This window comes from Colius striatus, chromosome 14, assembly GCF_028858725.1.
Source record: "Colius striatus isolate bColStr4 chromosome 14, bColStr4.1.hap1, whole genome shotgun sequence".
NCBI classification, from domain to species: Eukaryota; Metazoa; Chordata; class Aves; order Coliiformes; family Coliidae; genus Colius; species Colius striatus.
The window spans coordinates 21,671,853-21,696,887 of record NC_084772.1 but is presented as its reverse complement, the minus strand read 5'-3'; the positions used below and the strand labels follow the sequence as shown (position 1 = coordinate 21,696,887).

At 60.9% G+C, this 25,035-nt stretch overlaps 4 protein-coding genes across 14 annotated transcripts in view; 3 read left to right on the top strand and 1 right to left on the bottom strand.

Moving 5' to 3' along the window:
- Positions 1-11,694, top strand: part of FANCA (FA complementation group A) — a 34,695-nt gene extending 23,001 nt beyond the window's left edge. For both annotated transcript variants that reach the window (XM_062007588.1, XM_062007589.1), the window contains exons 26-43: positions 540-739; positions 894-990; positions 1,206-1,382; positions 2,353-2,426; positions 2,850-2,978; positions 3,456-3,522; positions 3,744-3,910; positions 4,494-4,599; positions 4,891-4,950; positions 5,347-5,451; positions 5,895-6,007; positions 6,766-6,907; positions 8,712-8,774; positions 9,819-9,948; positions 10,279-10,345; positions 10,722-10,857; positions 11,138-11,230; positions 11,587-11,694. In XM_062007588.1, coding sequence (XP_061863572.1) covers positions 540-739; positions 894-990; positions 1,206-1,382; positions 2,353-2,426; positions 2,850-2,978; positions 3,456-3,522; positions 3,744-3,910; positions 4,494-4,599; positions 4,891-4,950; positions 5,347-5,451; positions 5,895-6,007; positions 6,766-6,907; positions 8,712-8,774; positions 9,819-9,948; positions 10,279-10,345; positions 10,722-10,857; positions 11,138-11,230; positions 11,587-11,694 — 2,034 coding nt within the window. The remainder of the gene's footprint in view (positions 1-539; positions 740-893; positions 991-1,205; positions 1,383-2,352; positions 2,427-2,849; positions 2,979-3,455; positions 3,523-3,743; positions 3,911-4,493; positions 4,600-4,890; positions 4,951-5,346; positions 5,452-5,894; positions 6,008-6,765; positions 6,908-8,711; positions 8,775-9,818; positions 9,949-10,278; positions 10,346-10,721; positions 10,858-11,137; positions 11,231-11,586) is intronic.
- Positions 11,695-11,747: 53 nt separating this feature from the next.
- Positions 11,748-18,661, bottom strand: ZNF276 (zinc finger protein 276). The gene is made up of 11 exons (XM_062007699.1): positions 18,472-18,661; positions 17,707-18,016; positions 17,567-17,619; positions 16,655-17,143; positions 15,477-15,555; positions 14,382-14,462; positions 14,036-14,146; positions 13,888-13,963; positions 13,383-13,500; positions 12,990-13,089; positions 11,748-12,548 (listed from the first exon to the last, which is right to left on the bottom strand). The coding sequence occupies exons 1-11, from the start codon at positions 18,659-18,661 to the stop codon at positions 12,263-12,265; spliced, it is 1,893 nt and encodes a 630-aa protein (XP_061863683.1). The 3' UTR covers positions 11,748-12,262.
- A 121-nt stretch (positions 18,662-18,782) lies between these two features.
- Positions 18,783-24,034, top strand: VPS9D1 (VPS9 domain containing 1). Of its 10 annotated transcripts, none has more exons than XM_062007685.1 (16): positions 18,783-18,905; positions 19,015-19,087; positions 19,538-19,630; positions 19,714-19,876; positions 19,971-20,082; positions 20,202-20,264; positions 20,521-20,573; positions 20,649-20,736; positions 21,168-21,253; positions 21,337-21,809; positions 21,918-22,047; positions 22,115-22,308; positions 22,397-22,478; positions 22,581-22,685; positions 23,181-23,298; positions 23,955-24,034. In XM_062007685.1, exons 1-15 carry the CDS (start codon positions 18,792-18,794, stop codon positions 23,254-23,256), a joined length of 1,905 nt encoding a protein of 634 aa, XP_061863669.1. In that variant the 5' UTR covers positions 18,783-18,791; the 3' UTR covers positions 23,257-23,298; positions 23,955-24,034. The 10 variants fall into 10 exon arrangements, with proteins under 10 accessions (XP_061863669.1, XP_061863667.1, XP_061863666.1 ...); XM_062007683.1 differs by having other exon boundaries at positions 22,578-22,685; XM_062007682.1 differs by having other exon boundaries at positions 20,506-20,573.
- SPATA2L (spermatogenesis associated 2 like) lies at positions 23,535-24,692 on the top strand. The gene has a single exon (XM_062007246.1). The coding sequence runs from the start codon at positions 23,535-23,537 to the stop codon at positions 24,690-24,692; it is 1,158 nt and encodes a 385-aa protein (XP_061863230.1).
- Positions 24,693-25,035: the final 343 nt, after the last annotated feature.

Below are 25,035 nucleotides of genomic sequence, written 5' to 3'. Positions count from 1 at the left end.
TGAGGTGCTGTAATGGAAGCTAAAATAAGTGAGTTTATGAACAAAGCCAAAAGAAAATCAGTGGAATGCTTAATTCCCAAGCTTACAAAGTGACAGCTGCACACCCCTTGTAACACTCCCAAGTCTGGAGGGCAGGAGCAGATGGATTTATTTCAAAGAACTGTTGGGTTTATTTTCTTTACCCCGTGAAAGGGTGAAACCAAAAGGCTGATGGACTGGACTAGCTGTCAGAGAAGCTGAGAAGCCTTGAGTGTCAAATGCTGCTGGGCTGAGTTTGCAGCTAGGTGCTGGAAGTCATTGCTTTACAGAAGTGTTACAAATTCTGCTGCATGAGCTGCACAGTGGCCAAACATGTTTAATGTAACTGATGCCTCTCATCTGCTAAACTGATATCCCTGCTCTCGTTAGTCCATGGGCAGCAGCAACATTGTTCTGAGGCAGCAGCAGCAATGTTCTGAGGGGTTTTGCTGAGAGAGATTGTTTTGTTACAAATGAAATGTCTTTCTCTCCTGAGTCCTTTACTTATGTGTGGCTTGCAGGGTCCTTCCCTGAATGAGGCTCATGTTTTAGGACTAGCAGCTTTTGCCATCCACCTAAATGAATCCAGAGCTTTAATCCCTGAAGTGGAAGCCAGCTTTGGGATTTCTCAGCCTGTTCCTGCAAAGATCCTTTCCATTTCTGAGTTCTGGAACTGCTTGCTAGTGTGCAGGACAGAAGAGTCATTTTCCTTCTGCATGAGGTGAGATTCCCATGTCCTTGCTGCCCCAGGCAATGGAGTTGGGTTTGTCACCAAAGGGATGCTGGTAAAGCTCCCGTGTTCCTGTGCCGGATTTCCAGAGCATGTGCAGGTGTTTGTGCTGCCCATAATCGAGTTCTTTATTTTTCTCTACCAGGTTTTGCACTGCAGCAGCATCTTACCTTATGTGCAAGTTTTGGCCCTGCTCTCATGAAGAGCTGTGTGCCTTGCTTCCTCCCAGCCTTGTTAAAAAGGTAAAAGGACAAAAGTCTTGCCCTTACTTCAGTCTCAGTTCAGTTTCCCACTGCCCACTCCCTGTGCAACTGTAACTACATGAAAATGCCTCCTTGTGCCCTCCCATTGTACCATGTTGGGTATTTGGTTGGTTGGGTTGCAAAGGGCCTTTTTGTGATGGGAGTGTGCAGGGTTGTGCCTGTGTTTCAGCTGCAGGGTTGTGCCTTTGTTTCAGCTGCAGTACCTCGTACCGCGCCTGAGCCTGGAAGCTCGGGGAATCCTACGTGAGGAGCCTAAAACTGACCTAACCTGGAGTTCCCTGTCCTGCCCCTCTCTGAACTACAAAAAGGCCAGCCTGTGCTTGTGGAAGCAAGCACGCTTTCAGGAGTTGCTGAAGGAAAAGCCATTCCAGGTAGAAATGGTTCCTGTGGCTTAAGTCCACAGTGTCATTGAATTTTTCAGGTCTGCCCTTTGCAATTTCCTTATTGGCAATAAAAAGCTTCTTGTAAAATCCTAATGCCTGAGGAGCTGGTCTGGCAGCTGAAGGCATCACGTGCCCTGGGTGAGCACTTGCTTTCAGTGGTGGTGATAAGGCAGGAGCAGGAAGCTAAAGGTAAAGCTTTTGTCCTGCTTATCTCAACAGCAAAAGGCTTGCCACAATTTACCACAGCAATGAGAGTATGATGGGGAGCTGTAGAGAAATGTCCTGTCCATAACCTCAGCTTCCTGCTGGGTGCTGTCTCTGAAAGCACTCAGTTGCCTTTTTTGGTGCGTTGTCTAAATGCCAGTGTCCTCCCAAAGCACCCCTGTGCCCTGGCCTGCTGGGCTCTGCCTTGCTGTGGAGCAGGTTCACACCTTGGCTGCTCTCACTGTGCCACCCTTGCAGTATGATTTGACAGGCTTTCTTTTTCCACCTAGTTCATATAAAACCAGTTTGTGCAGAGGAGTTTGCTATGTTACTAGAAGGACTCCTCGTGCTTGGCTGGCTTGGCATACAAGGCTAACACACCTCTGTGTTGGAACCTTTCTTTGATGCTCACACCAGCCTGTCTGACTGTGGGCCTTTGTTCATTGTAGCATTTGTTTCTAACAGCATACATTCATTCTGGTATCTAGGCTTTAAGAAGATGAGCATGTTAGGAAATGTCAAAGGGGTGGGTGTGTGTGAGAGGCTTTGTAGGATTGCTCTCAGTATGTCCTTGGATGCCAGAGAGGCTTTTGTTTAGACTTCTCCAAAGGGAAACAGTACTTAGGTTGATGTGTGCTGGGATTGTGTCTTGGTGTGGGTGAAGGGGGGTTTCCATTGGGAAGAAGGTGGTTGTGCTGCACAAGTTACTTGTCATGCTGATCTATCCTCTGCCCTAAACTGTTGCTTTTCCCAGTTGTCTTTCAGGGAGTGGCTGCTGTTGGAGCTGGAAGTTTACCCTGAGAGGGATGTTCTCTCTGCCTCAGAAAGGTAAGTGCAGAGGGTCTCTGTTGAGAAGGGGATAGTTCCAGAGTGTTTCCCATCCAAATGATGACAAAGCATTGAAGATCAGGAAATAAATAAACAAGCTGCCCATCAGCTGGTACAGTTGGTCCAGAGTTCAAGCAATGCTCGAATGAGATGTGTGTGTGTGTTAGCTTGAGGAAGTTCACCAAGACAACCTCTGGCCTGCATGTGCAGTCCTTCCAAACAAAACCTCCCCGTTTCCAGAAGCAAGAGGTGGCTGACATCAGGGCATCTGCTGTCTGGTGGATGGCTCCTTTTATATCTGTACTTGCATGGGTGCTTTAATCTGTCATTCCACTTGGTGTGTGAACTTCCTTTTACATCAAGGGAAGGGCACCATTAAAATGCTGTGAAAGATTTCTTGTCTCCTCCTTTTGCATCTTACAGGCAGGATTTCCATTACTGGGCCATCTACCAGTGGTACCTTCCTGCACCTTCTGCTTCTGGTGGCTGCGATGGAGACCTGGAGAAGGCCTGTGCCATCCTTATCAACACCATGCTGGATTCCTCACAAAGGTATTCTGCACCTTGACTTGCATTTCTGCAGAAGCAGAGGTTCTGCTAACCACCTTGCAAGCTGGGAGCTGGGAGCCTGTGCGTGACATGGGGCTGGGGAAGCCATTCCCTTCTCACGGTGGCCATGAGAGCTGGGAGGTGGCCCTGTGTGACTCGCCAGTCTTTGCATAAGAATCTTGCTTTGGGTGGCAGAGGTCTGGGGCTGCAGTCACAGATAGTCCATAGTCTGTCTGTCTGTTTTAAGTTGACCTTGTATTCAGATTTGTTTGGCCAGACAAGCATCAATGCCCTTGAGCAAGTGGCTGAAGCAGGGAAAGGAGGAGGGAGTGTTAGAGGAGAGTTGCTGTCTCACCTACAGCTTATTAAAGGAACATTGATGTTGGAGCTTTATGTTCATCTGAGGCCATTTGGCTTTATTTGAATTGTGTTATCCTCCCAGACTAACAGAGTTAGTTACCTGGTGTGTCTCCATTTCAGGTTGAACCTGGGTAGCTGTGGCCAGTCGAAGATGACAGTCAATCCTGATATTCTCTGCAAGCTGCAGGTGATTGCAGGCTTTGATGCATGTCTGTGTGTTCAGCTCTTGAATGTGAGCAGAGTCTTTTCTATAGCTCAGTGTATGTAAAGCTGCTGGTTGGTTCTCAGATGTGAGCCTGGAAATAGAGCTTTTTCTTACTGTGTTACTTCAGAGAAGCACAGAGAGTTTGAATGTAAACTAGTGTGTAGCCTTGACAAAGGCTGTTTTTCCCCCACCTCCCTGTTTAGGAGATGGTGCTGGAGCTGGGCTGTAGGCAAAAGTTACCTTCTGGCTCCTTGGATGCCCAGAGACACTTCATCTTTGAGATTCTCCAGGAAAGACTGAAAGCCAGAAAGCAGGGCCCTGCTCTGGCTGAGCAGCTGTGGTGGCAGCAGGAGCTGCAGCTGCACAGAAGGTGAGTGCAGCTCTGGGAATGGCTCCAGCAGAACTGCTGCTGCAAGCAGTCACAGTGTGTACCTGCACAGCTGGGCAGCCTCTTCTCACCCCACAGCAAGTGCTGAGGACACGATATGTTGTGGTAACAGCTGTGCAAGAGATGCTGATTCCCTGGTACCTGTGGGAATTAGCAGTGTTTCAGTGTGCCATCTCAGGCCAGGAGCTGCCCCTGCCAGTGGACTGGATTTCAAAGACCTCACATCTTCATGGACTCTGTTTACCCCCAGCAATGCTCTTAATGCCACCACTGGCACTAACCATCGCTAAACTACTCCACTTGCTGCTGCAGTCTGGGTGTGTTTCCATTCTTGAGCTACTGGTGGGATCTTTGACAGTGCCATGTATATCTCCTGGAAACACAGGTTCTTTTCTGGGCAACTGGAAGAATTCCTCATGTGGTTTCTGTCAATGTGTTTGAGATCTCTGACGTTTGACGTGCTCTGAGGCTCCCCTGGACGTCAGAGCCGTGTGCCCTGAGAGCCTGGAGTCTCATTCTCTTCTCGGTGGGAACCTCAGTTTTGGTTTTATTCTCCTTTCCCAAGGATCCTGGTTGGGCTCCCTGCATCTGCTCTCATCATGACATGTCAAAGAGGAAAGAAAACAGTGTTGGACTGTGAAGCCTTTTTTGGATATGTAAACTCAGAGCTGGTAGGTGTCGTTAGCAGCACCATCGATTCCTGGTGGCAAATGCTCTAGGGAAAGATCTCAAACTTGGGCTTAGGATGGGAGTTTGATTCATTTTCTGGTGCCAGGACTCAAGCAGCATCCAGTGAGTGATGTTGCCTTCTCTAGAACCAGGGTTTCTGCAATGTGGTCTGATCCTCAGGGTCTCACAGGGTGGTTTTGTCCCGTTGTGCCAGGCCCCCAGAATGTTCAAAGAAAAACATCCTTCCAAAGGGGAGGAGTGATTTTGTTTTCCTCTCTTTGTCTTTCCCACAGAAGAACGTCTGTTCCAGAGGGTATGCTCTCTCCTACGACATCACTGCTCACTTCTTCAGGGTAACTGCCCCCTTTGTCACCCTGCTCCTCCCATCACTCAGCCCTGCTGCCTGTGCTAGCCAGAGCAGCTGGTTCTTTACAGGATACCTGGCTATATGCTATGCTTAGCAGTGAGATGGGCCATTTGTACCCTTGTTTTGAGAATTGTGGGTGTAAATTCCTAACAGAAGAGCAGAAGTCCAGAAGAATTAAGAGAAGTAGCAGGAGGATGCAGCGGGACCAGCACAATAGAGGGATGCTGGCGGGGAGGGAGAAGCTGCTGCACACACGTTTCTTTTGCTGCGCCACGCTGACCCCTACAGTTACCTCCGAGTAGTTTACACATGGGCTTGGTGAGGCACCTCAGAGCAACGACGACACGGGTGTGCAGTCATCTTGTCATTTATCCTCTTGCAGGGCCTGCTTAATGCCAGCTTGGGCTGTGAGGAATCAGCAGAAGTGGTCAACGGTGTTCTAAGAGCGTGTCGGACCAAGTGTCCCATCCTGCTTCTCTCCGCAGCGGTAACTGCTCTTGTTTCACCTGCAGAGTGCTAGCCCAGTCCTGAGCACTTGCTTTAAACTTGGGAAGTGCAGGGGTAGTGGTTCTGAAACCAAAAAGGCCATAAAGCACAGATTTCTCCCTCTCTCCATGCGGTGTTTTGTGGGGATACAGGTGTTTGCTGCCTGTGGTGAGCACGTACAGCACCTTTGCAGAAGATGTCTCTTACTATGACTGCTCCTGCCAGAGGAGTTTCAGGGCCCTGTGGTGTGAACATGGTCACAAAGGGCTCTCTTTGCACTTCCAGGATGTGAAACTTGTCACATTTCCTCTGTCTGTGTGTATGTACAGCTGGGGCATGGTCACTGTGGGGGGAAACCCCTTTCTCAGAGTATCCAGCTGAGCCAATGTGCACACCTGAGTGCAACCAACCACTCATGCTGCTGGTTTCTGTCTGTCTTCCTAGGTGTGGTGGCCAAGGCTGGAGCCAGGACTTTGCTCTCAATGGAAGAGGCTCTTTGGAGCTCCACTTGCAGGAGAACTGGAGAGACTGGGGGAATGGCAATCCTCAGCTGCCAGGTGTGTGAGGGACCCAGCCTGGGTCTGCAGGCAGGAGAACCTGCTCTCTGAGCCAGCCTGGCTTGCAGCAGGCAATATGAAATGCTAATGTGGACTGAGGCTTGGAGGACAACTACAATCAGATTCCTTTGTGGAGTTTAAACTCAATATGGGTCATGGTAATTATTTAGTCTGGCCTTCTGTGTAATATGGGTCAGAGTGTTTCAGCATAAGGAAAAGAGAATCTTTTTATAGGAGACTGGAAGCCAGAGCCCTGGTTAGACAAACACTGGAAATAGCCTTTAGCACAGTGTTGAGTCATTGGCTCAAGCCACTACATGTTTTTCTCCCTGCATGGAGTGAATCTCTGGTCTCCTGAAGCCACTGGCTGCTGCTCTGCTCTGCCCTTCCCTCTGTACCTGTTCAGCATCCTGCAGCTTTGCTCCAGAAGCTGGGGATTTAGGATAGGAACCTCCCTGCAGTTACTGCAGATAATAATCACATGCTTCTGTAGCAGAGTATAGAGTTAATTACCTGCCTAACCAGTGATAAAAGAGACTTGGAATGCTGCTGTCTGTTCCTAGACTGTTTCTTTTCACTGTCTCTATCCAGCATCTAACTGTGGGGGAAAAAATGCAGAGGAGAATTTATCATCTTTAGTGCCAAGCACGAGCTCGGGCCCAAGCCCCTGATTCTTCCCCCTCACTCACAGCTGTGATTGCTCCTTTTCTTTCCATTTTTTTCCTCCAAACCCATGACATGCTGGTTTTCTTTCCCAGGTTCCTTTCTTCAGGAGTGGCTTTCCCTCCCCCTGGCCCTGCGTGGGTTTCGGCCGCCTTCCTCCACTGTGCTGTCCAACAGCGGTCGCTGCGTGGACAGGGCAGAGATGCCCTGAAGAGGCTGGGGACTGACACAGAGCAGGCAAGGCTGGCTGCATGCTAAATGTCTGCTCTTCCCTACACTGGAAAATCAGAAATAGGATGTCTTTAACTACAAAATGTTTGGCCTGAGACGCTGCTGTACCTCTGATAAACTCTGCTGTGAGGTCTTGCTGGTGGCTAATTGATAAAGATTAGCTGTAAATTACTGGCTGCTAAATGCTTACCCTAGAGGCAGAGTGGTTCCAAACTTAACCTTTGAACTGGAATACTGACTCCTCTGAAGTCAGGCAAGACTAGTAAACAGTGGCTTTAAAAACTGAAGCTGGAGGGAGAGCTGTAGAGACAGAGAGCTCAGTCCTGGGCACGCAGGGTGAAGGATCACCTCTAAGGAGGGACCAGACCCCGTGGATCTTAGCTCAGGCAACCTGAATGCTGAAGGTTTGAGAGACCACAGTGCAGGTGTTTTAAGGGTGCTGGGAGCATGTGCTGGGCACCCCAGGGGCAGATTCCCTGTGGGTTTTCCCAAGTCTCACAGGAAATACCCCTCCTTTTCACCGTGCTCAGTGCCCTCCGTGCACAGGGACTCGCTGAGGAGGGAGCTGGGCTGCTGCCTGCCACTTCTGTCAGTCTTCCAGAGGACAGCTGAGGTCAGAGCTCAGTGTGGGGAGTGTTCCTGTGCTGAGACATTCCCAGGTCAATGCTCTGGAAGTGGAACCTGGGCCTCACTCTTTACTGTGCAGTTTTATTGCTCCAGGCAGCACTTACAGTAGCAGCTCCTCTCGCTTCTGGGATTGGCTCCTCCACTGTTGACAGTGGTCTAGAGCCAAAAGCTGCCAGTCAGAGGCTCCTGTCATTGAGGTGATCTGAGCATTTAGTGTACCTGGGGAATAACAGCAGCTCTTGCCTCCAGAGTCTGCCTCAGCAGGAGGAGGATGCCAGGAAGAGTGAGAGCAGGGGGAGGGCTGAGTGCAGCTGGGTGCCAGCGGGTGCCTGGTGCTCAGGCCTCAGCTGCCCTTGGTCACTGCTCCAGTATCAGGGGGATTGCATAGATCTGCCTGTGCTGGGGACTCAGTCCCATGCATGGGGCTGCTGTGGGGTCAGGTGCTGAGTCTGACAGTGTGAAAGGGTAGGTTTGTCTGTCAGAAGGGGGATGAGACACTGTAGTTAAAGCCAGGGAACCCAGATATGCCACTGCTCGTTTGGTTCATCCACGTGCATCAGTCTGTGCCTCTGCACAACTCTCAGCTGAAGTGAAAGGTCTCTCATTGCCATGTTCCCTGCCCTGACTGCTGTGTCTCTGTTCTCTCTCAAACAGACAGGAAAAGAGGGAGGCTTAGCTTTACAAAAGGAGGCTTAGCACAAATAAATAGGTTACTTCAACTTCCCAAGATCACACAGCCCCAGCATCCTTTGATTTGTGTAGCTCCAGCAAAGCAATAAGCAGCATCTGCCAGGGCAGGATTACGCTGCTGGCAAACAATGTTAGCTCCCCTCCACCTTCACCCCTGTGTAGCTGGCTGGGTTGTCCCTGTGTTTGGGAGAATCACAGAATCAGTTTGGTTGGCAAAGACCTTTTAGATCGAGTCCAACCACTGACCTCAGACAGAAGCTGTCTCCTGTTGCCCGACTCGCTTCCAGAGCCGTGAGTTTGGTGGCACATTTGCCCTTAGAAGCGATGGGTGATGTCAGGCTGTGCCCTGTCTCCTCCAAACACACCTGCCTTCACCTGGAAGCAGCTCACAGTTCACCCAGGGCCGCCCTGGGGACGTGCTGGGTGATTTCCTGGTTGGAAAGCACAAGCTGTGAGTCAGATGTAGCTAACAGGCACTCTCCTTTCCTTGCAGCTTCTTGTTTCTCTGCTGTTCCTCTCACTCATGGATCTCATCTCGGCCAAAATAGCACCAAAGGTAAATCCAGCCCTGAGGGAGTTCTCATGACACTGAGTGTGTCTGATCATCTTGGTTTGCTGCCTAAAAATGCTTTGTACCAGGGAAGGGAGGGCTGGTAGCTTGTTCTGCCAGAAGGAAGGGATCAGCCACGTCCCAGACTGAGCCTGCTGAAGGCCCTTCTGTTCCCATCAGATTAAACCTGTCTTTAGCTGAAGTTATCTCCCTTTCACTACAGCAGCTTTTATTCCTCTTCCTGAATGCCTATTTTCAGTTCCCTGCTGGGACTCCACACGTCCCAGGTAGCACAGGAACCTCCTCTCTCTTTGCTTTTGCGTAGCGTTTCACGTGTGTTAGGTGCAGTTTCTCCTCAGGCTGGAAGCATGCTGGTGTTTACAGGAGCAGAGGTCCCCAGCAAAGGGGAACCTCAGTTCCCAAATGATGGAGTGCTATTAAATGAAGGAGCAAAGGTGACAGCCTTCCTCCTTCCAGCAGCTGCCTGTCCTAAGCCTCCTCTGCTGTGAACACTTGCTCCTTTTCCTTTGCTGTCTTCTTTGGCATGCAGCCATTTGTGTAGTCACCTAACAGATTGGAGCAGGTTCAAGTTAAAACTCATCCCTTGGTCCCATAGTCTGCCTCTGGGAGAGTCTGGAGGAAGAGTCATTGAGGGAAGGATCAGCTTGGGCAAACAGATCACGGAGGTTCTTCCAAGCAATGCAAAAAGCAGCCCAACAATCCCAAGATGTGCTGTTAGACGGGAAAAAAAACCTGCTGGGGGAGCAGGCTGGGCTGGGTGCTGAGCACCCTGGAAAGGTGCTGGTGCCTCATTGATGCTGCTCCCTCCTCTCTCACAAGTCATTTCGCCCTCTGATCCCTGTGGTAGCCTGGTTTGGTGAGGGGGGCTCTGCCGGGGGGGGTGGCCCAGGGCATCCCAGCTGCCACAGGGAAAGATGGGCTGGATTCAGCAAGGTCCTTCATGTTCTCGGCCTCTTGTGAGGGGTTTCCATCCTGCTGGGATGCAGTTACAGCCTAAGACAAACTCGACCTGTCCCTTCTGACACCCAGGAAGAAGTGGAGTTTCAGACATCTCTGGAATGGTCCCTGGAGATCTTGCAGTGCCTGGAGGAGAGGGGCATGTCCTGGCCACTTCTCTTCCACTCAGCAGAGAAAGGTGAGCGAGCCCTGTCTCCACGGGGTGGGAAGGTGAAGTGCAGAGCCATGTCTCTGAGGAATGATGGTTCCTGGAAGGAGGGACTGATGGGCATTTCTAAGCAGCAGGAAAAGTAGCTGAGTAAAAGCTGCTGACGTGACAGTGCAAGGCAGAAGCAGGGTGACCCAGCTGGTGATGAGGAACCACTGCTGCTGTTCCCTTTGGTTCACAAAGCCTCAGAGAACAGCCTCCTCCTCTCAGTGGTCACCAGGCCCAGGCACTCGTGGGCTGGATGGAACTGGCAGCCCCCACGCAGGGGGATGTGGGGACCACTGAAGGGGCTCAGTGCTGCTTTGTGCCCTGCAGAGCCGGGAGGATACTGTGTCCTGCGCAGCGCAGCCTCGGAGCGTCACATCCGCCTCCTGCCCGTTGCCTTCTACAGGTGAGGTCCTGCCCAGCTCCCTGGGAGCTTCCTGAGGGAGGCTGGCGCTGGGGCTTTGCCTGGAGGTGGCTGTGCCGCTGGCCTGGAGGGGAGCTCAGCTCGTGCCTGGGCTCTGGGGGACAGAACACTTGGCCAGGGCAGGGTTCCCTGTTTAAGGAGCTCCCTGTCTTTCCCTACAAGCTTCCCTTCAGGGTTGTGCTCCAAGCAGGAGTGTCCCTGCTGCCTTCCTGCTCCTGGCAGGGGCTGGCTCTCCCATTGAGGGACTTGTGAAAATGGATGGTGGCACCAGCACTGGCTGCCTTTGCCTCTTGTCCTTCTGTGTTTGAGCCTGCCCTGGGACCAGTGCTAGCCAGACATGCTGTGTCACCCCCTCTAGCCTCACCCCTTGCTTTCACCACGAGCTGCTCACCAGAGAGCAGACCTTCCTCTACGTGGCCCTGGATTTGTACATCCAGCTGCTTCGGCTCTTTGTGGAAGGGAAGGACCTGCCCCAGCCTGACCCCACAGAGCACGTGAGTGAAACTCGGGCTCTTTTTTCCTCTTGGTGGTTGTGACTCCTCTTTATCCCTTCCCCTGGCAGCCTCCTCTTGTCCCCACCTTCCTGTGCAAAGCCGAGGCAGGGGCTTCACCTCTGCAGGGAGGGCTGGCTCCTTGGGGCTGGGAGGAGCTGGGGGCGGGTGAGGCAGTGCCCTGCTTCACCCTCTGGGCCCCGCAGTGTTCCCGTCTCACTGCTGGAGGCAGAGCCGTTGTGCGTGGCCGTGACAAGCCGTGTCCCCTCTCTGTGTGTCCCAGGGGGACCCCATGGAGCTGCTGCCCGCGGCGCGGCGCTTCCTGCTCACTGCCGCCCCCTGCTGCCCGGCCCGGAGCCTCGCAGCCACACAGCCGGTACGGTAACCCTTCCCTCTGCTCCCCGTGTGTGTCCTGCTGCTGCCGCCCCTCAACCTGTGCTGTTCTGCTGCTGGAACACACCTCCCTGCTGCAGCCACGTCCTTTTCTCAGCACCGTGAGCTGCTGCCCTCACACAGTCTCCCTCCAGCACTTGCTTACCCCTCTGCTTCGGGGAAAACACCTCCCTCATCACTGGCAGCCAGGAGATGGGGTTGTTACTGTGCCAGTCAGCAACAGCTTCCCTCTCCTCTCCTTGTGCTTTGCTGAGAGGCAGCAGAAGGCTCCGGTGCTGCTGCCACTCGCTCTGAGGAAGCACGAGCAGGTCTAATCCTGGCTACTTGCCCTCTCCTCAGTTACTGGCCACGTGTGAAGAACTTGACCCCGAGCTGGGAGCCACGCTCCTGCACTGCTTAGGGCCTGGCCCGGCCATGGAGCTGGAGGAAGAGCTGGTCCTGTTCTGAGGGAGGGGCAGGGCCCAGGCACCACCTTTCTCACCACTGCTGTTTCTTTCAAATTCCTTTGTAAATAATTTATTACAAGCATAACCATGAAGCTCTTGTTACAATAAAAAGTAGGTTACAAATGTCAATTTAGACTTAACTTTGGGAATAATTTGTTGTTGTTTTCCAAAATGAAACGTCTAAGTGCTTACAGTTGCTCCAGTGGCTGCTGTAGCCTCAGAGGCACCTGAGGGCCCTGCTGGACGAGGCTGCAGCTCCTGCAGGAAGGAAGGAAGAGTCATGGCCAGCTCCCTGTCCACAGCTGCGTGCGTGGGGAGAAGGGGACCACGACGAGATGCTGCCCACCCACCCTCCCTGCCCGGGCACGTGACAGTCTCTTAGTACAACACTGCTGAGTCAGACGTGAGCATGGAGAATCACAGCATGGAAACAAGCTTTTTCTGAGCAAGCTGAAGCTAATTCCACCGAGTGAGTCCTGGGGGAGACTAAAACGTAGATTAAGAAGATCTCCACGGTGCTGTCAGGTTCCTCCAGGGCTGGGCTGGGCTGGATGAGCTGCCCCTGCCCCTCAGGTGGGCTCCTGCTGCGCAGTCACTTCTGGCTTTACCGCCTGGCTCTCTGAAGTCCCTGAAGTACTGAGGAGGAGAAGGGGCTCTGGCTCCAGTGGCTTGGCTTTGTCCTGAGTCTGGGTCAGAGGGTGCACCATGGACATGTGGACGTTCAGGTTATGGGCCTTCTCGAAGCGCTTCCCGCACTGGTCGCAGGCGAACTCCAGCTCCGTCTCCGCTTTGTGTTTGGTCATGTGGTACTTGAGCGAGGCGCGCTGGCGGCACTGGAAGCCACACACCTCACACCTGCAGGGGCAAGGCAGGGGCTGAGCCACCTCTGCTCCTCCCAGCCAGCCCCCTGGGAGCCCTGTGCTCACAGCATCTCCCACAGCCACCCTGGCGCACGGCACCGTCCTGCTCCCAAGGCCTCACACGGCACCATCCTGCTCCTGAGGCCTCACACGGCACCATCCTGCTCCTGAGGCCTCACACGGCACCATCCTGCTCCTCAGGCCTGCAGCTTGGCCCCAGCAGCCAGGGGCAGAGGAGGGGCTGGAAGAGCTGCTCAGCCTCAGTTAGCTCTGGAGCTGGAGCGTATGCTGTGACTCACAGGCAAAGGGACTGATCCAGACTGTTGCAGCAGCAAACAAGGGTTGGGGCACAAAACTGCTCTGCAGGAGGGCCTCAACAGCACTGCCCTGGCTCTCCCTGCCCTTGGCTACGTGGGGAGGACTGGGGGGCACTTACTGGAGGGGCTTCGCTCCCGAGTGCCGCATCTGATGGACCGAGAGGTGTTTGCGTTGCTTGAAGGTCTGTCCACATTCATCACAGATGTAGTTCCGTACCTCTGCAACGGACAAAGGGACAGGCAGCGATCCTGCTCAGTTCTGAGGACATAAAACCTGCTTTAGGGGAAGCTGCTCTAGCAGGGGGTTGGGCTGGATGAGCTCTGCAGGGCCCTTCCCATCCCCACCATTGTGTGAAAGGCACCCAGGCAGCTGCCCACGCTCAGTGCTGGAGCCTGCATCCCTCCCCCTGCCTTGTGCCCCCTGTGAAGGCCTGGCACAGGGCGAGGGGCACAGCCCAGCCTCCCCCTGCACAGGGCAGCACTGGGGGCTGCAGCTGCCTGCAGGGACTCACCGGTGTGGATGAGCTTCACGTGGCGCTGCAGGTACCGGTCGATCATGAACACCTTGTTGCAGCCGGGGTGAGGGCAGGGCCTCTCCCGCACCTCTTCGTGATGCTCCTTGATGTGTTTCTGCCAGGAAAGGACAGAGCTGCTCACCCACAGGCTGCATTTTCCCCAGGAAAAGCTTGGATTCCCTCCTAAAAGAGGACACCCCCCCCCCCATCTTGGCAGGTTTGCCCATCAGCGCAGCTTCAATGTGAAGAAACACTGACCAGCACCCAAATCTGCCCCCAGCTGCAAGGGCTTGTCCCCAGTGTCCCAGCCAGGAGTGGGCAGAGGCAGAGCAGCTCCTGCTGCGGGTGGGAGCACAGAGGAGGCCTCAGGCTGTGGGCAGATTGCTTTGTTCAGTAGCTTGCCACCTTGGAGGCAGCAAGTCCCATCCCTCAAGGCTCCTCACGCTCCTCAGAACGGGCTTCAGCGCCACAGGCCTGGGACAGGAGCCAGCCCCGAGCTCACCTTCATGCCGTCCGCGCCGCGGTACACGGCCGTGCACCCCTGGTAAGGACACTTGTAAATGGTGGGCAGCTCCTCCCTGCAAAGCACAGCCCCGTCAGGCAGGGTGTGGGGCACAGGCTGCTCCCCAGCCCTGACACCTCCTCTTTACCTTTCACATTTGATCTTTTTTTTCCAGCCTGGCTTAGGCCCCGGCTTCTTCCTTATTTTGGGCTCTTCTGCCTTCTTTGCTTCTTTGCTGTCGCTCTTCTTGCTAGAAACCCTCCAAGAAGGAAGAAGGACAGTGGTTTAAGATTGATGTCGGTTTCAGGCCTCCCACCTCCCGGTCCCCCAGCACGACGCCTCGTCCCAGGGCTCAGCCCCACGTCTGCCCCAGCACTGCAGGAGCACAGAGCCCATCAGGGGCTGAGAGACGGGGCCCAGCTTCAGCCCGAGGGGAGCCCAGGGCACACACACAGGGGTGGGCACTGCCTCTGCCCATGCCCTCAGCCCCTTACTTCTTCTCGGGGTAAGGCTCGAAGGAGTCGTCTGATGATTGCACGTTTCTCTTCTCATTTTCATCATCGCTCAGGAAGTCCCTGAGAGACAGACAGAAGATGTCCTTTAGCCACAGTGCCCGGGGCTGCCACGGCAGCACCACCACGGGCCCCCATCTGCCCCGGGGCCCGGCAGCCCAGGCGCCGTGTGGTTGCCTCCCCGGGCACCTCCCCCAGCGCCGCTGGACACAGCAGAGAGCAACGCCAGGGCCTCTGAGGATTACAGCTCTGCAAGGACTGAACCACTGGCAGGAGAACAGAAAAGGGCTGTTACTCAAAGATCTGTGTGTTGCTGAGGGGTGTTGAAGAATGCAACCTCGCTGTCAGGCACCGGTGAGCTGAGCTGCGGGGCCTCCTGCGTGTCCTACAACACGGCAGCCACGGAGGGCTGGGGTTTGCTCTTTCCTCCTTTTAACTCCCAAGCTGTTCAGAAGCAGTTATTGCTGATGCCAGCAGCTGGGCACTAAACTGTTGTGACACTTATACTGTGGCAGCTGTCAGACTGAAAGAAGCCTCTGGCAACAGCATCAAGGCTCTTTGGTGCTTTAGACCCAGAATGAGTGGGTTTAGCAGCATCTTTGCCTGTAAAGACCCCTGAGCTGCCAGTGTCCCTCCCACTGCCCCCATCACCGCTGTCCCCAGGAGCAGATGGGCTCATTTCTCCGAGTGCCACCCCTCTCCTGCACTCCAGGAGCCACTGGGAAGGGGAACTGCTGCTCCCAGGTGAGGCAGGAGCAGCGGCTCCGACATCCCCCCAGGACCCAGGGAGCCCCTGCCACCCCCTTCCCCAGAGCAGAGAGGGCACAAAGCAGGAGTGGGTTTGCTGGGAGCAGCCAGCACACCCAGAGAGCTCACTCACACATGTGTGCAAGCACCCACCCCCAACTGTGCACACTCCCTGCCCCAAGGCCAGGAGGGGATCGGGCTCCGCTCTGGGCCTCGGGTGCCAGAGGCCTCGTGGGCCAGGGCACTCCTGGAGAAGGGGCCCTCTGGGGCTGCTCGTTTCACACTCGCAAAGAAGACATTTAGGCTGTGTTAAACCCACTCTTCTCTCACCCCTCAGAAAGGTCACTGAACTCGTCTTTTACCCGCTCATCCGACGTTGCAGACAGAACCTGCTCCCCACTCAACTGTCCTAGGGAAGGAAAGAACACGCAGCGTTACGAGGGACGGCAGCGACCACCAGCAGCTGCCCCGAGGGAACCGACTGCTCCCCGGCAAGGTGATGGGCATCAAACCCCAACTCCAGGGCTCGTGTGCTCAGAGACAGCTCTGCGGGGCTCCTGGGGACAGGAGAGCCTTTACCCTGCAGTTCCCACCAGCACTGTTTGGTTTCTGCCCGTGACACCCCCCCCAGAACCAGGCACGTGCCTGGTGCCGTTGCCCTTCCCAGCAGCAGACAGCTCCTGTGGCCGCTGGGCACAGCCCGACTCTGCAGCTCAAAGTTGCTGTTATCAGCCCTGTTCTGGAAGGGGGGTTTTGGGGCGTGTTCAGCAGTGAACCCACAGTAAAGTGGCCCAGGAGTGCTCCTGCCCAGCAGCTCTGCTCCTGCTGTTCCCACCCTGCAGCTGTGGCAGGGCCACAGAAACCCCTCCTCAGTGGGGTATGGATGGGCTGGGATGGAGCAGGAGGATCTGGCAAAGGTGGTGCTGGAGAACGAGACTGTTCTGCACTACTCAACAGGCACATGTCCCCCAGCAAGAGGGGCCTCAAGCTGCCTCAGGAGAGGTTGAGGTTGGAGCTGAGGCAGAACTGTTTCCCTGAGAGGGGTGTCAGCCCCTGTGCCAGGCTGCCCAGGGAGCTGGGGGAGTGCCCAGCCCTGGAGGGATCCCAAAGGCGTGGAGCTGAGGTGCTGAGGGCTGTGGCTCAGTGCTGGGCTGGGCAGGGTGAGGGGAGGGCTGGGACTGCAGCAGCTTCAGGGGCTTTTCCGACCCAAGCGACTCTGTGATTAAGAGCCAGGCAGCAGGGGCTGGCCAGCCAGGCACAGCCTGCTCAGGAACGGCCGAGTCTCACCCCTCCATGTGAGGGGGAGAGGACACATGGGGCAGGGAGACAGGCAGGGTGATGTGGTTGGCCCAGAGCCCTGTGTTCCCCTTTCCCTCCAGGGAGGCCCAGAGGCGATTCTCTGGGCAGCTGGCACTCCCCACACCCCCCACCATGGCTTCTTGGGCCCGCTCTCTGGCTCTTTACCCCTCCCTGAGGCCTGAGAGGGGGCGAGAAGGCCGATCCCTTACCTGTGGCAGTGCTCAGTGGGGACACGGGCTGTGGCTGCGGCGGTGCCTTCTCCTGCGAGGAGGCCGTGCTGTCCAGTTCCGAGTGAGATGAGTCCCTGTTCTGTGCCGCCTCCTTCTCCTCCAGCGCCGTGGTCCCTCTGTTCGCGGGCTGCTGGCAAGGAGCCGTCCCGCCCGGAGCGTGCTGGGCCGTGGGCGCAGGAGCAGCCTGGGCGCCCTCCGCGCCGTTGTCAGTCAGGCGCTGTGCCGCGCCCTTGTTCCACTCCCGTTTGACAGTCAGAGCGTTGTCGACCAGCAGCGTGCTGCAGTCCGAGCCCGTGTCCATGACGTGGTCGTGGCCGCCGCCGCAGCCCCACACGGCGCTGATGACGCCGCAGTACTCGGAGGAGAGGACGCTGCGCAGGCTGGGCACGGCGGGGCAGGCGCCGGCGTGCGTGTGCGCCCACCGCACCAGCCCCTGCAGGCACTGCGGGCTGCACGTCACCAGGTCCACTGCCGGCGGCACAGGCGGCGCCGTCAGGCCCTGGGCAAGGACGGGCTGCGGCCCCGCGGCGAGGGACGAGGGGCACCCGGGGAGGGGGCTGCCGACCCACGCTGTGTGCCAGGAGGTGGGCAGCAGACCCCCAGCAGCTGGGCTGGGTGATCCCCAGAGGGCCCTTCCAACCCCCACCATCCCAGTGTCCTGGAAAACCGCCCCCCAGAGGGGCTCAGCTCCATGGCAGAGGCCAGAGCCAGCCAAGGCTCCTCACAGGAGCCAGCGGAACCGTCACCGGCCTCACCGCGGCACAGAGCCCACGCCAAGGGACGCAAGGGCTGCCCTGCGGGGCGCCCGCTCCTCAACGCTCCCCGGTCCCAGCCCTTTGCTGACGCTAGCACGGGAAGGAAAGGAGAAGAGCTGTGGCAGCAGACACTCACCCAGGCAGGAGGCAGCTCCCTCAGCGCCCGGCTGCGCCTGGGCCGCGCCGCTCCTGCAAAAGCCAGAAGAGCACGGTGTGGCCTCGGGGGTCCCACGGTGCCACCCGCAGCCGCTCCCGGCAAGACCGAGCGCCACGTACTTTCCTTTGGGCTTGAGGTGGCCCGTGGGAGACACGTTCACCCTCTGGATGAAGGTCCTGAGGACGCTGCGGCATTTGTAGAACTGGGCATGGCATTTCTTGCAGACGAACTGGGGCAGGGCCGGGTCCTGCCGCACGGCCACGCCGACCAGGCGCTGGAAGTCGCTGAAGAACACCTGATCCACGCGGCGCTGCTTCTCCGAGTTCTCCCCCATCACCGGCACCTTCCCGAAGGCATTGCGCAGGCTCCGCGACGAGAACTTCCCGTGGCACAGCCGGCAGTACCCGCTGCTCAGGGCTCTGCCGATCCCTGACACAGAACAGCCGAGGGCTGGGTGCCGGCTCACGTTTCCCATCCCCTTCCCCGCTCCCCTCGGGCTGCTGCACGAGCCCAGAGAACACGGGTGGGCAGAGCGAGACCTTCCGCGGGCGGGTCGGGACGCCAAACCCAGCCGTTCCGGCTCCCGCAGCCCCGGCTGCGGCGCTCGCTCCCGCACCGGCGCTTCGCCCAGCGCTGCCCTCCCGCCCCAAGCGGCTTCAGCCCCGTCCGCGGCACTCCCGGGCCTCCGCAGCACGGGGCCGAGCTCCCAGGCGCCGCCGCATCCCGGGGAGAGCCGCCCTCCCCCGCCCCGGGGCGGCCGCTGCCCGGCCCCGCCGCCGCCGCTTCGCTCCGCCCGGGGTCGGGGGGCGGCAGGAGCCCACCCGCAGCCCCCGAGGCGGCCCCGCGGCCCCCGCCCGCAGCCGCGGCCCCCGCCCGGGCCTCACCTGCCTCCGGGGCCGGGCCGAGGGCGCCGGACCGCGTCCAGGCGGCCGTGGCCCACTCGGCGGGGGGCTCCGGCCGCGCCGCCGCCTCAGCCCCGCGGGCCGCCGTGCCCGGGCGCCGCCGGGGTTGCGGGGACGCGGCGCCGGGGCCGCCCGCGGCCGCCAGGAACCGGCCGCGCCGATCGCGCTTCATCCCCCGCAGCCGCCGCCGCCGCCGCCGCCGCGGGCCCGGCGCGCCCCGCCCCGCCCCGCGCAGCGCCCCCTGCGGCCCGGAGGACCCGCCGCGCTCCGCTCCCGCCGCGCTTCCCCGGGCGGCGGCCGCCATGGCCGCGGCGGGCAGCGACGGGCCCGGGGGGGCCGCGGCGGGACGGGCCCTGCAGAGCGCCATGAGGGCGGCCAGCGGTGCGCTGGAGATGGACGGCGCCGGGCGGCCGCGGGTGAGCGGCGGGGCGGGACCCGCGGGGCCGCTTGGCGTCCCTCCGAGGCCAAGGGGCGTCCCGGGGCCCCCGGCGACGGGCCCGCGGCTCACGCTCCGCTCTCCGGCAGGAGGCCTATGCGGAGTACCTGAAGAGCATCGCCCTCATCGCGCAGAGCCTGCAGGAGGAGGCGGCGGGGGCGGGTAAGGCAGGACCGTCGGCGCCCCCTCCCCGCTCTGCCCGTGCGCGATGTCCTGCTGCAGCCCCTGCTGTGCCCTGAGCCCTGCTGCAGCCCCTGCTGTGCCCTGAGCCCTGCTGTGCCCTGAGCCCTGCTGCAGCCCTCGCTGTGCCCTGAGCTGTGCTGCAGCCCCTGCTGTGCCCCGAGCCCTGCTGCAGCCCTCGCTGTGCCCTGAGCCCTGCTGTGCCCTGAGCTGTGCTGCAGCCCCTGCTGTGCCCTGAGCTGTGCTGCAGCCCTCGCTGTGCCCTGAGCTGTGCTGCAGCCCCTGCTGTGCCCTGAGCTGTGCTGCAGCCCCTGCTGTGCCCTAAGCCCTGCTGCAGCCCCTGCTGTGCCCTGAGCCCCTGCTGCAGCCCCTGCTGTGCCCTGAGCCCGGGGCCGTGCTGCAGCGCTGTCCCTGAGTCCCTGCCTCTCTCAGAGGGGAGTGAGGGGGTCACCGCCGACACCCCGAAGATGCTGAAGCTGGCGGAGCAGTGCCTGGAGAGAGTCAAGTCCATCGCGGCGGCGCTGGGTGAGTGAGGGGCTGCGGGGTCCTGCTGCGGGGCTGGGCCGGTGGCAGGGGGCAGCTGACCTGCCCCGTTCCCCGCCTCCCAGGGAAAGCCCAGGCAAAACCGGCTGTGCAGGAGCGGAGTGGGAGCCCTGGGCCCCTCCCCAGGCACCGCCGCGTCTGCTCGGACGAGGGAGGGAAGCTCTCTCCCTTCCTGCCCCCGGAGATCTTCCAGAAGCTGCAGATCGCCGAGGTGCAGAGCGCACGGAAGTACGTGGGCTCGGACGGGGGGGACACGGTGGGGAGGGGGCCCGGGGTTGTGTCCCCGTGCCCACGGCGGGCGCTGAGGGCTGGTGCCCGGCAGGGAGCTGACGCCGCTGGAGGAGGCGTCTCTGCAGAACCAGAAGCTGAAGGCTGCCTACGAGGCGCGGGTGGCACGGCTGACCCCCAGCCAGGCCCTGCAGAAGACCTCGCTGGCAAGTGGGGACCCCCTGAGTGGGAGGCTGTGCCGGGGGGGGATCCCTGTGGTGCTCCCGCCACGCCGGTGGCCGTGGGCTGCGGCCCGGAGTCCCCAACGCGCCGCTTTGCTTTGCAGACGCTGTCCCTGCAGCGGCAGATGATGGAGAACCTGGTGATCGCAAAGGCCCGTGAGGAGACCGTATCCTTCCTGGCACAGGAGAGCCCTGGGCACCAGCCCCACGGCCAGCCTGGGCTCTGGCACGGCCCGACGGGCCCTGGCCCTGCCTGCACCGCGTCCTGGTGCCGTCCTGCTGGTGGTGGGAGAAGGGCCGACCCCGGCGCAGGGCTGCCGCGGCAGTGCCGGGGCAGTGGGTTGTGCTGGGGTGGTGGGTGAGTGGTGCCAGATGGATGCTCTGGTGCAGGGGTTCTGTAGCCTTAAGTCTGGTGTGACCCAGCTGCAGCGGAAGATGGAGGAGCGGCGGCTGCGGCTTCAGGAGGCTGCCAACAGGTGAGTGAGGTGTCCCGGCAGGGACCTGGCAGCCGCCCTGGCATATGGCCTCACCCGCTGCCGTGCCATTGCCAGGAGGTTCTCCAGCAGCGTGGCCCTCACCCCCGAGGAGCAGGAGCAGAGAGCCCTCTATGCCGCCATCCTGGAGTACGAGCAGGACCACGTGAGTGCACACCCAGGCTGCTGCCCAGGGAGCAGAGGGTCATGGAGTGGGGCAGGACATCATGCCATGGGGCAGGGTGCTGTGCCATGGGGTTGTGTGCCATGTTATGGGACTGGATGCTGTGCCACAGGTTTGGGTGCTGTACCACGGGGCTGGGTGCTCTCCCATGGGACCAAGTGCCATGCCATGGGGCTGGCTGCCATGCCATGGGGCTGGGTGCTCTACCATGGAGCCAGGTGCCATGGGGCTGGGTGCCGTGCCATGGGGCTGGCTGCAATGCCATGGGGCTGTGTGCTCTGCCATGGGGCCAGGTGCTGTGCTATGGGGCTGGCTGCCATACCATGGAGCCAGGTGCCATGCCATAGGGCTGGGTGCTGTGCCATGGGGCCGGGCACCGTGCCATCCCCACTGACCACCCACTGACTCCCCAGGACTGGCCCAGGCAGTGGAAGGCCAAGCTGAAGCGGAACCCCGCGGATCTCTCCCTGGTGTCAGGACTCTTCTCCTGCCTCTTCAGGTATCCCTGGGCTGGGGAAGGGTCTCTGGGAGCGAGGGGGCCGCAGCCGGTGCCCCGCTGCCCACCGCCTCCCTCCGCTCCAGCTTCCCCGAGCACCCGGTGCCACAGCTCCTGCGGCAGCTGCAGTGCGCGGTGTACTCGCGCCTCTACCCGGCCGTCAGCCGCGGCTCGGCCGACGCCAGCCCCTGCTCCCCGGCCGGCCTGGCCTTCCCGTCGCTGGACGTGGGGGGCTCGCTGCCCGCCGAGCCGGGCGGCCGCCGGCTCCGCACCTCCCGCAGCCTGCACTGCATGCTGTCGGTGCCCGAGCACGGCGCGGCCGGGCTGCGGCACAGCCTCTCCAGCACGCCCCTGGCTGGCGGCAGCCCCGGCACACCGCGGGTGGAGGGCGGCCGGCTGGAGCCTGCGGAGGCCCCCCAGACCCCCCGGGAGAGCTCCTTTGAGGACTTGGAGCGGTTCCTGGCATCGCCCGAGGGCTGGGCCCCCACGGAGCCGCCGCGGGACGCGACGCTGCCGGAGCAGCTGAAGGGCGTCGTGCGGGACATCCACAACGCTGTCGGTGAGCGCTGGCGCCGCTGCGGCTGCCCCGGCCCCGGGCTCTGTGCGGGAGGACGGGGAGGGTCCCACATCCCGTCGCTGTAGCGCTGCAGAACCCGGCCCTCCCCAGACAGGCTGCTGGCCCTGACGCTGCTGGCCTTCGAGGGGCTCAACACCGCGGCCGGCAAGGACCAGTGCCTGGCGTGCCTGGAGGAAGCCTTCTTCCCCCCGCTCTGGGCCCCGCTCATGGCCCTCTACAGGTACCGTGGCCCCGCTGTCCCTCCCCGCAGCCCCCTCCCCAGCAGCCCCTCACCCCTGCGCCCACAGGAGCGTGCACCGGCCCCGCGAGGCAGCCCTGGCCCGGAGCATGGAGCGGCACCGGCACGCCGGCCCCGCCGACTTGGGGCTGTCCTCGCGCCTCTTCCCCGCCGCCCCCGGCTGCCCCGCGTACGGCTCCGCCGTGGAGGACCTGCGCCTCATCCCGCTGGAGACCTGTCCCCGCAGGAAGCTGGAGTGCATCGGTGCGGGGCTGGGGGAGCCGGGCTGGGGGTACCCGGGCTGGGGAGGGGGGTTGGTGGAGTGACCCTCAGCACCCGCCCTGTGCCGCAGTGCGAGCCCTGCGGGGCATCTGCGAGTGTGCCGAGGAGTACTGCGGCGCGCGGGACGGCCGGAGCCCCCCCTCCGCTGCCATGTGAGTACAGGGGCACGGGGGGGCACCAGGGGGGCACCGGGGGTGGCTGGCGGGGCCGATGGCTGCCAGTGCCGGCGGGCTGACGGTTCCTGTTGCCAGCAGTGGGGCGGACGACCTGCTGCCCATCCTGTCGTACGTGGTGCTGCAGACGGGGCTGCCGCAGCTGCTGTCCGAGTGCGCGGCGCTGGAGGAGTTCATCCATGAGGGGTAAGTGCTGCGGGCACCCTCGAGCTGGGGGCAGCGTCCTCCCTCCCGGGACTGGAGGTGTGAGGAGGGGAATGGGATGGGAGCTGTGGCTCTGGTGAGTGCAGGGCTGTGGGGTGGCGGTTGTGGTGTCCCGGCCTTGGCAGTGCAGTGGCTGTGGCACAGTGGCGGCCGTGGCGATGTCCTGGTCATGGTAGTGCAGTGGCTGTGGTGCTGTCGTGGCCGTGGTAGTGTCCTGCCCATGGTGGCTGTAGCAGTGCCCCCTCATGGTGATGTGGTGGCTGTGGCAGTGCAGTGGCTGTGGTGATGTGGTGGCCATGGCAGTGTCCCTTCCATGGCAGTGTCCCATTTGCGACAGTATGGTGACCATGGCAGTGTTCCTTCCATGGCACTGTGGTGACCGTGGCTCCATGGGGCTGTGGTGACCACGGCGGTGCCCCGTCCGTGGTGCCGTGGCAGTGCCTGGTGCATGCCGGCAGCGTGTGGTGTGCGGTGCAGGTGCCTGATCGGGGAGGAAGGGTACTGCCTGACGTCGCTGCAGGGCGCCCTGGCCTATGTGGAGTCGCTGCAGTGAGGAGGCGGCCCCGCGGGGTCCCGCTGCCGCCACCCTCCGCAGGTACCGACGCGCCGCGGGGGCCGGGCCGGGGGGTCCGCGCTGCTCCCTCCGCGCCGCTGGGGGGCGCGGCAGCCACGCGCGTGGGGGCGTGGTCTCGTGGTGGCCACGCCCCTCCCGGGACGTGTCGGGCGGCGGAAGCGGAGCGCGGGGCCGGGGCTGCGGGACGGGTGCGGGGCGGCTGCGGGGCGGCTGCGGGGCGGCTGCGGGGCCGGGGCTGACGCTGCCGCGCCGGCAGGATGTGCGCGGGCTCGGCGCCGTGGCAGCAGCGCGGGCAGGAGCCGGAGGAGGAGTGCCGCCGGGAGTACCGGCGCTGCCTGGAGCGCGAGTGGTGCCGGGGCCGCTCCGAGCCTTGCTCCGACCCGTCGTTCGGGGCGCGGCTGCGGCAGCGGCTGCGGCGGGAGCCGGCGCTGCTGGCGGCCCTGCAGCCCGACGGCCCCGCGCTGCTGTCCCGAGGGCTGCGGGGCCACCCGGACCCGGGCCCGGCGCTGCGGGGCCTCGCCGCCGCCTTCCGGCTGCTGGAGCGGGCGGCCGCCAACCTCTACCTGTTCCCGTGGCGCAGGGAGTTCGGCACCGTGCGGGTGAGCAGCGGGCCGCGGCGGGGATGGCTCCCGGGCCGCGGTGGGGAGGGCTCAGCCGCGTCCCGTCTCTCCTCGCAGACCTTCTCCGGCGCCTACGTGCACTCGCTGCGCCCTGCGTTCCCCGAGCCCGACCTGGAGCGGAGCTTCGGCCGCCTGGGCTACGAACGGCGCGACCCGCAGTGCTGGACCGTGTCCCGGCTGCCCCCTGCACCGGAGCTGGCGGCCGCCGCCTGCGGCTTCTTCGCCTGCCGCCTGGAGTGCGAGCTGCTGGCCGAGGTGGTGCGGCGGCTGCAGCCGCGCCGGCTGCGTGCACAGGAGCTGCTGGAGGCGCGGCGGCTGGCCGCGGACCTGGAGGCCTGCGTGGAGATGCTGCGGCAGCGCGCGGCTGCCGGCGCCTGCCGGGACAGCCAGGAGCTCTACCGGGAGACACTGGACAGCCTCCAGGACGCAGGAGGAGAGGATGCGGCCCCTCACCTTTCACTGGAGCAAGCCCTGGGCCAGGCTGGGAGCCCCATCTCCACCCTGGCTGCGGAGAGCAGAAGCCCCCAGCTGCCAGAGGAGCCCCAGGCTTCGTCCCCCCTGGCAGCCCCCGAGCTGCCCTGCTACCAGCTGCACTCCTGCCTGCGCCCGGGCGCGCTGCCCTCCTACTGCTGCACCACGTGCCAGCGGCTGCACGCCAGCGCCTGCAGCGCCGGGCAGCTGTGCCGCAGCCAGCACCACGGGCAGGAGCTGCGTGGGGAGAGGCAGCGACGGCTCTGGCTGCAGCGGACTGAGGTGGACATGCTGCTGGCTGATGGCTCTGGGCCCTGCTCCTAGTACCCACAGGGTGCTGGTGCTGCCCATGCCCGGCTCCCCGTGCCTGCAGAGAGACGGGAACAGCCACTGCTCAGCCCCAGGGACTCCACTGGACGTAATGACCCCGTGCTCTGCTCAGACCTCCGCACGCTGGGAGACTGGGAGTACGGGCCTGCCTTCAGCCCTGGCCGTCCTGCTGTAAACAGCTCTGTGCATCTCAGTAAAGTGTGGCTGCCTCACAGTGTGGGGGTCTCCTGACAGGCTGGGGGTGTGTGGGGGAGCAGCAGCCCCCCTGTGCCCACTGCTGGGGAAGGGGCAGGGCCTGTGCTACCACCCACTGCCCCATCTCTCACCTCACAGGGGG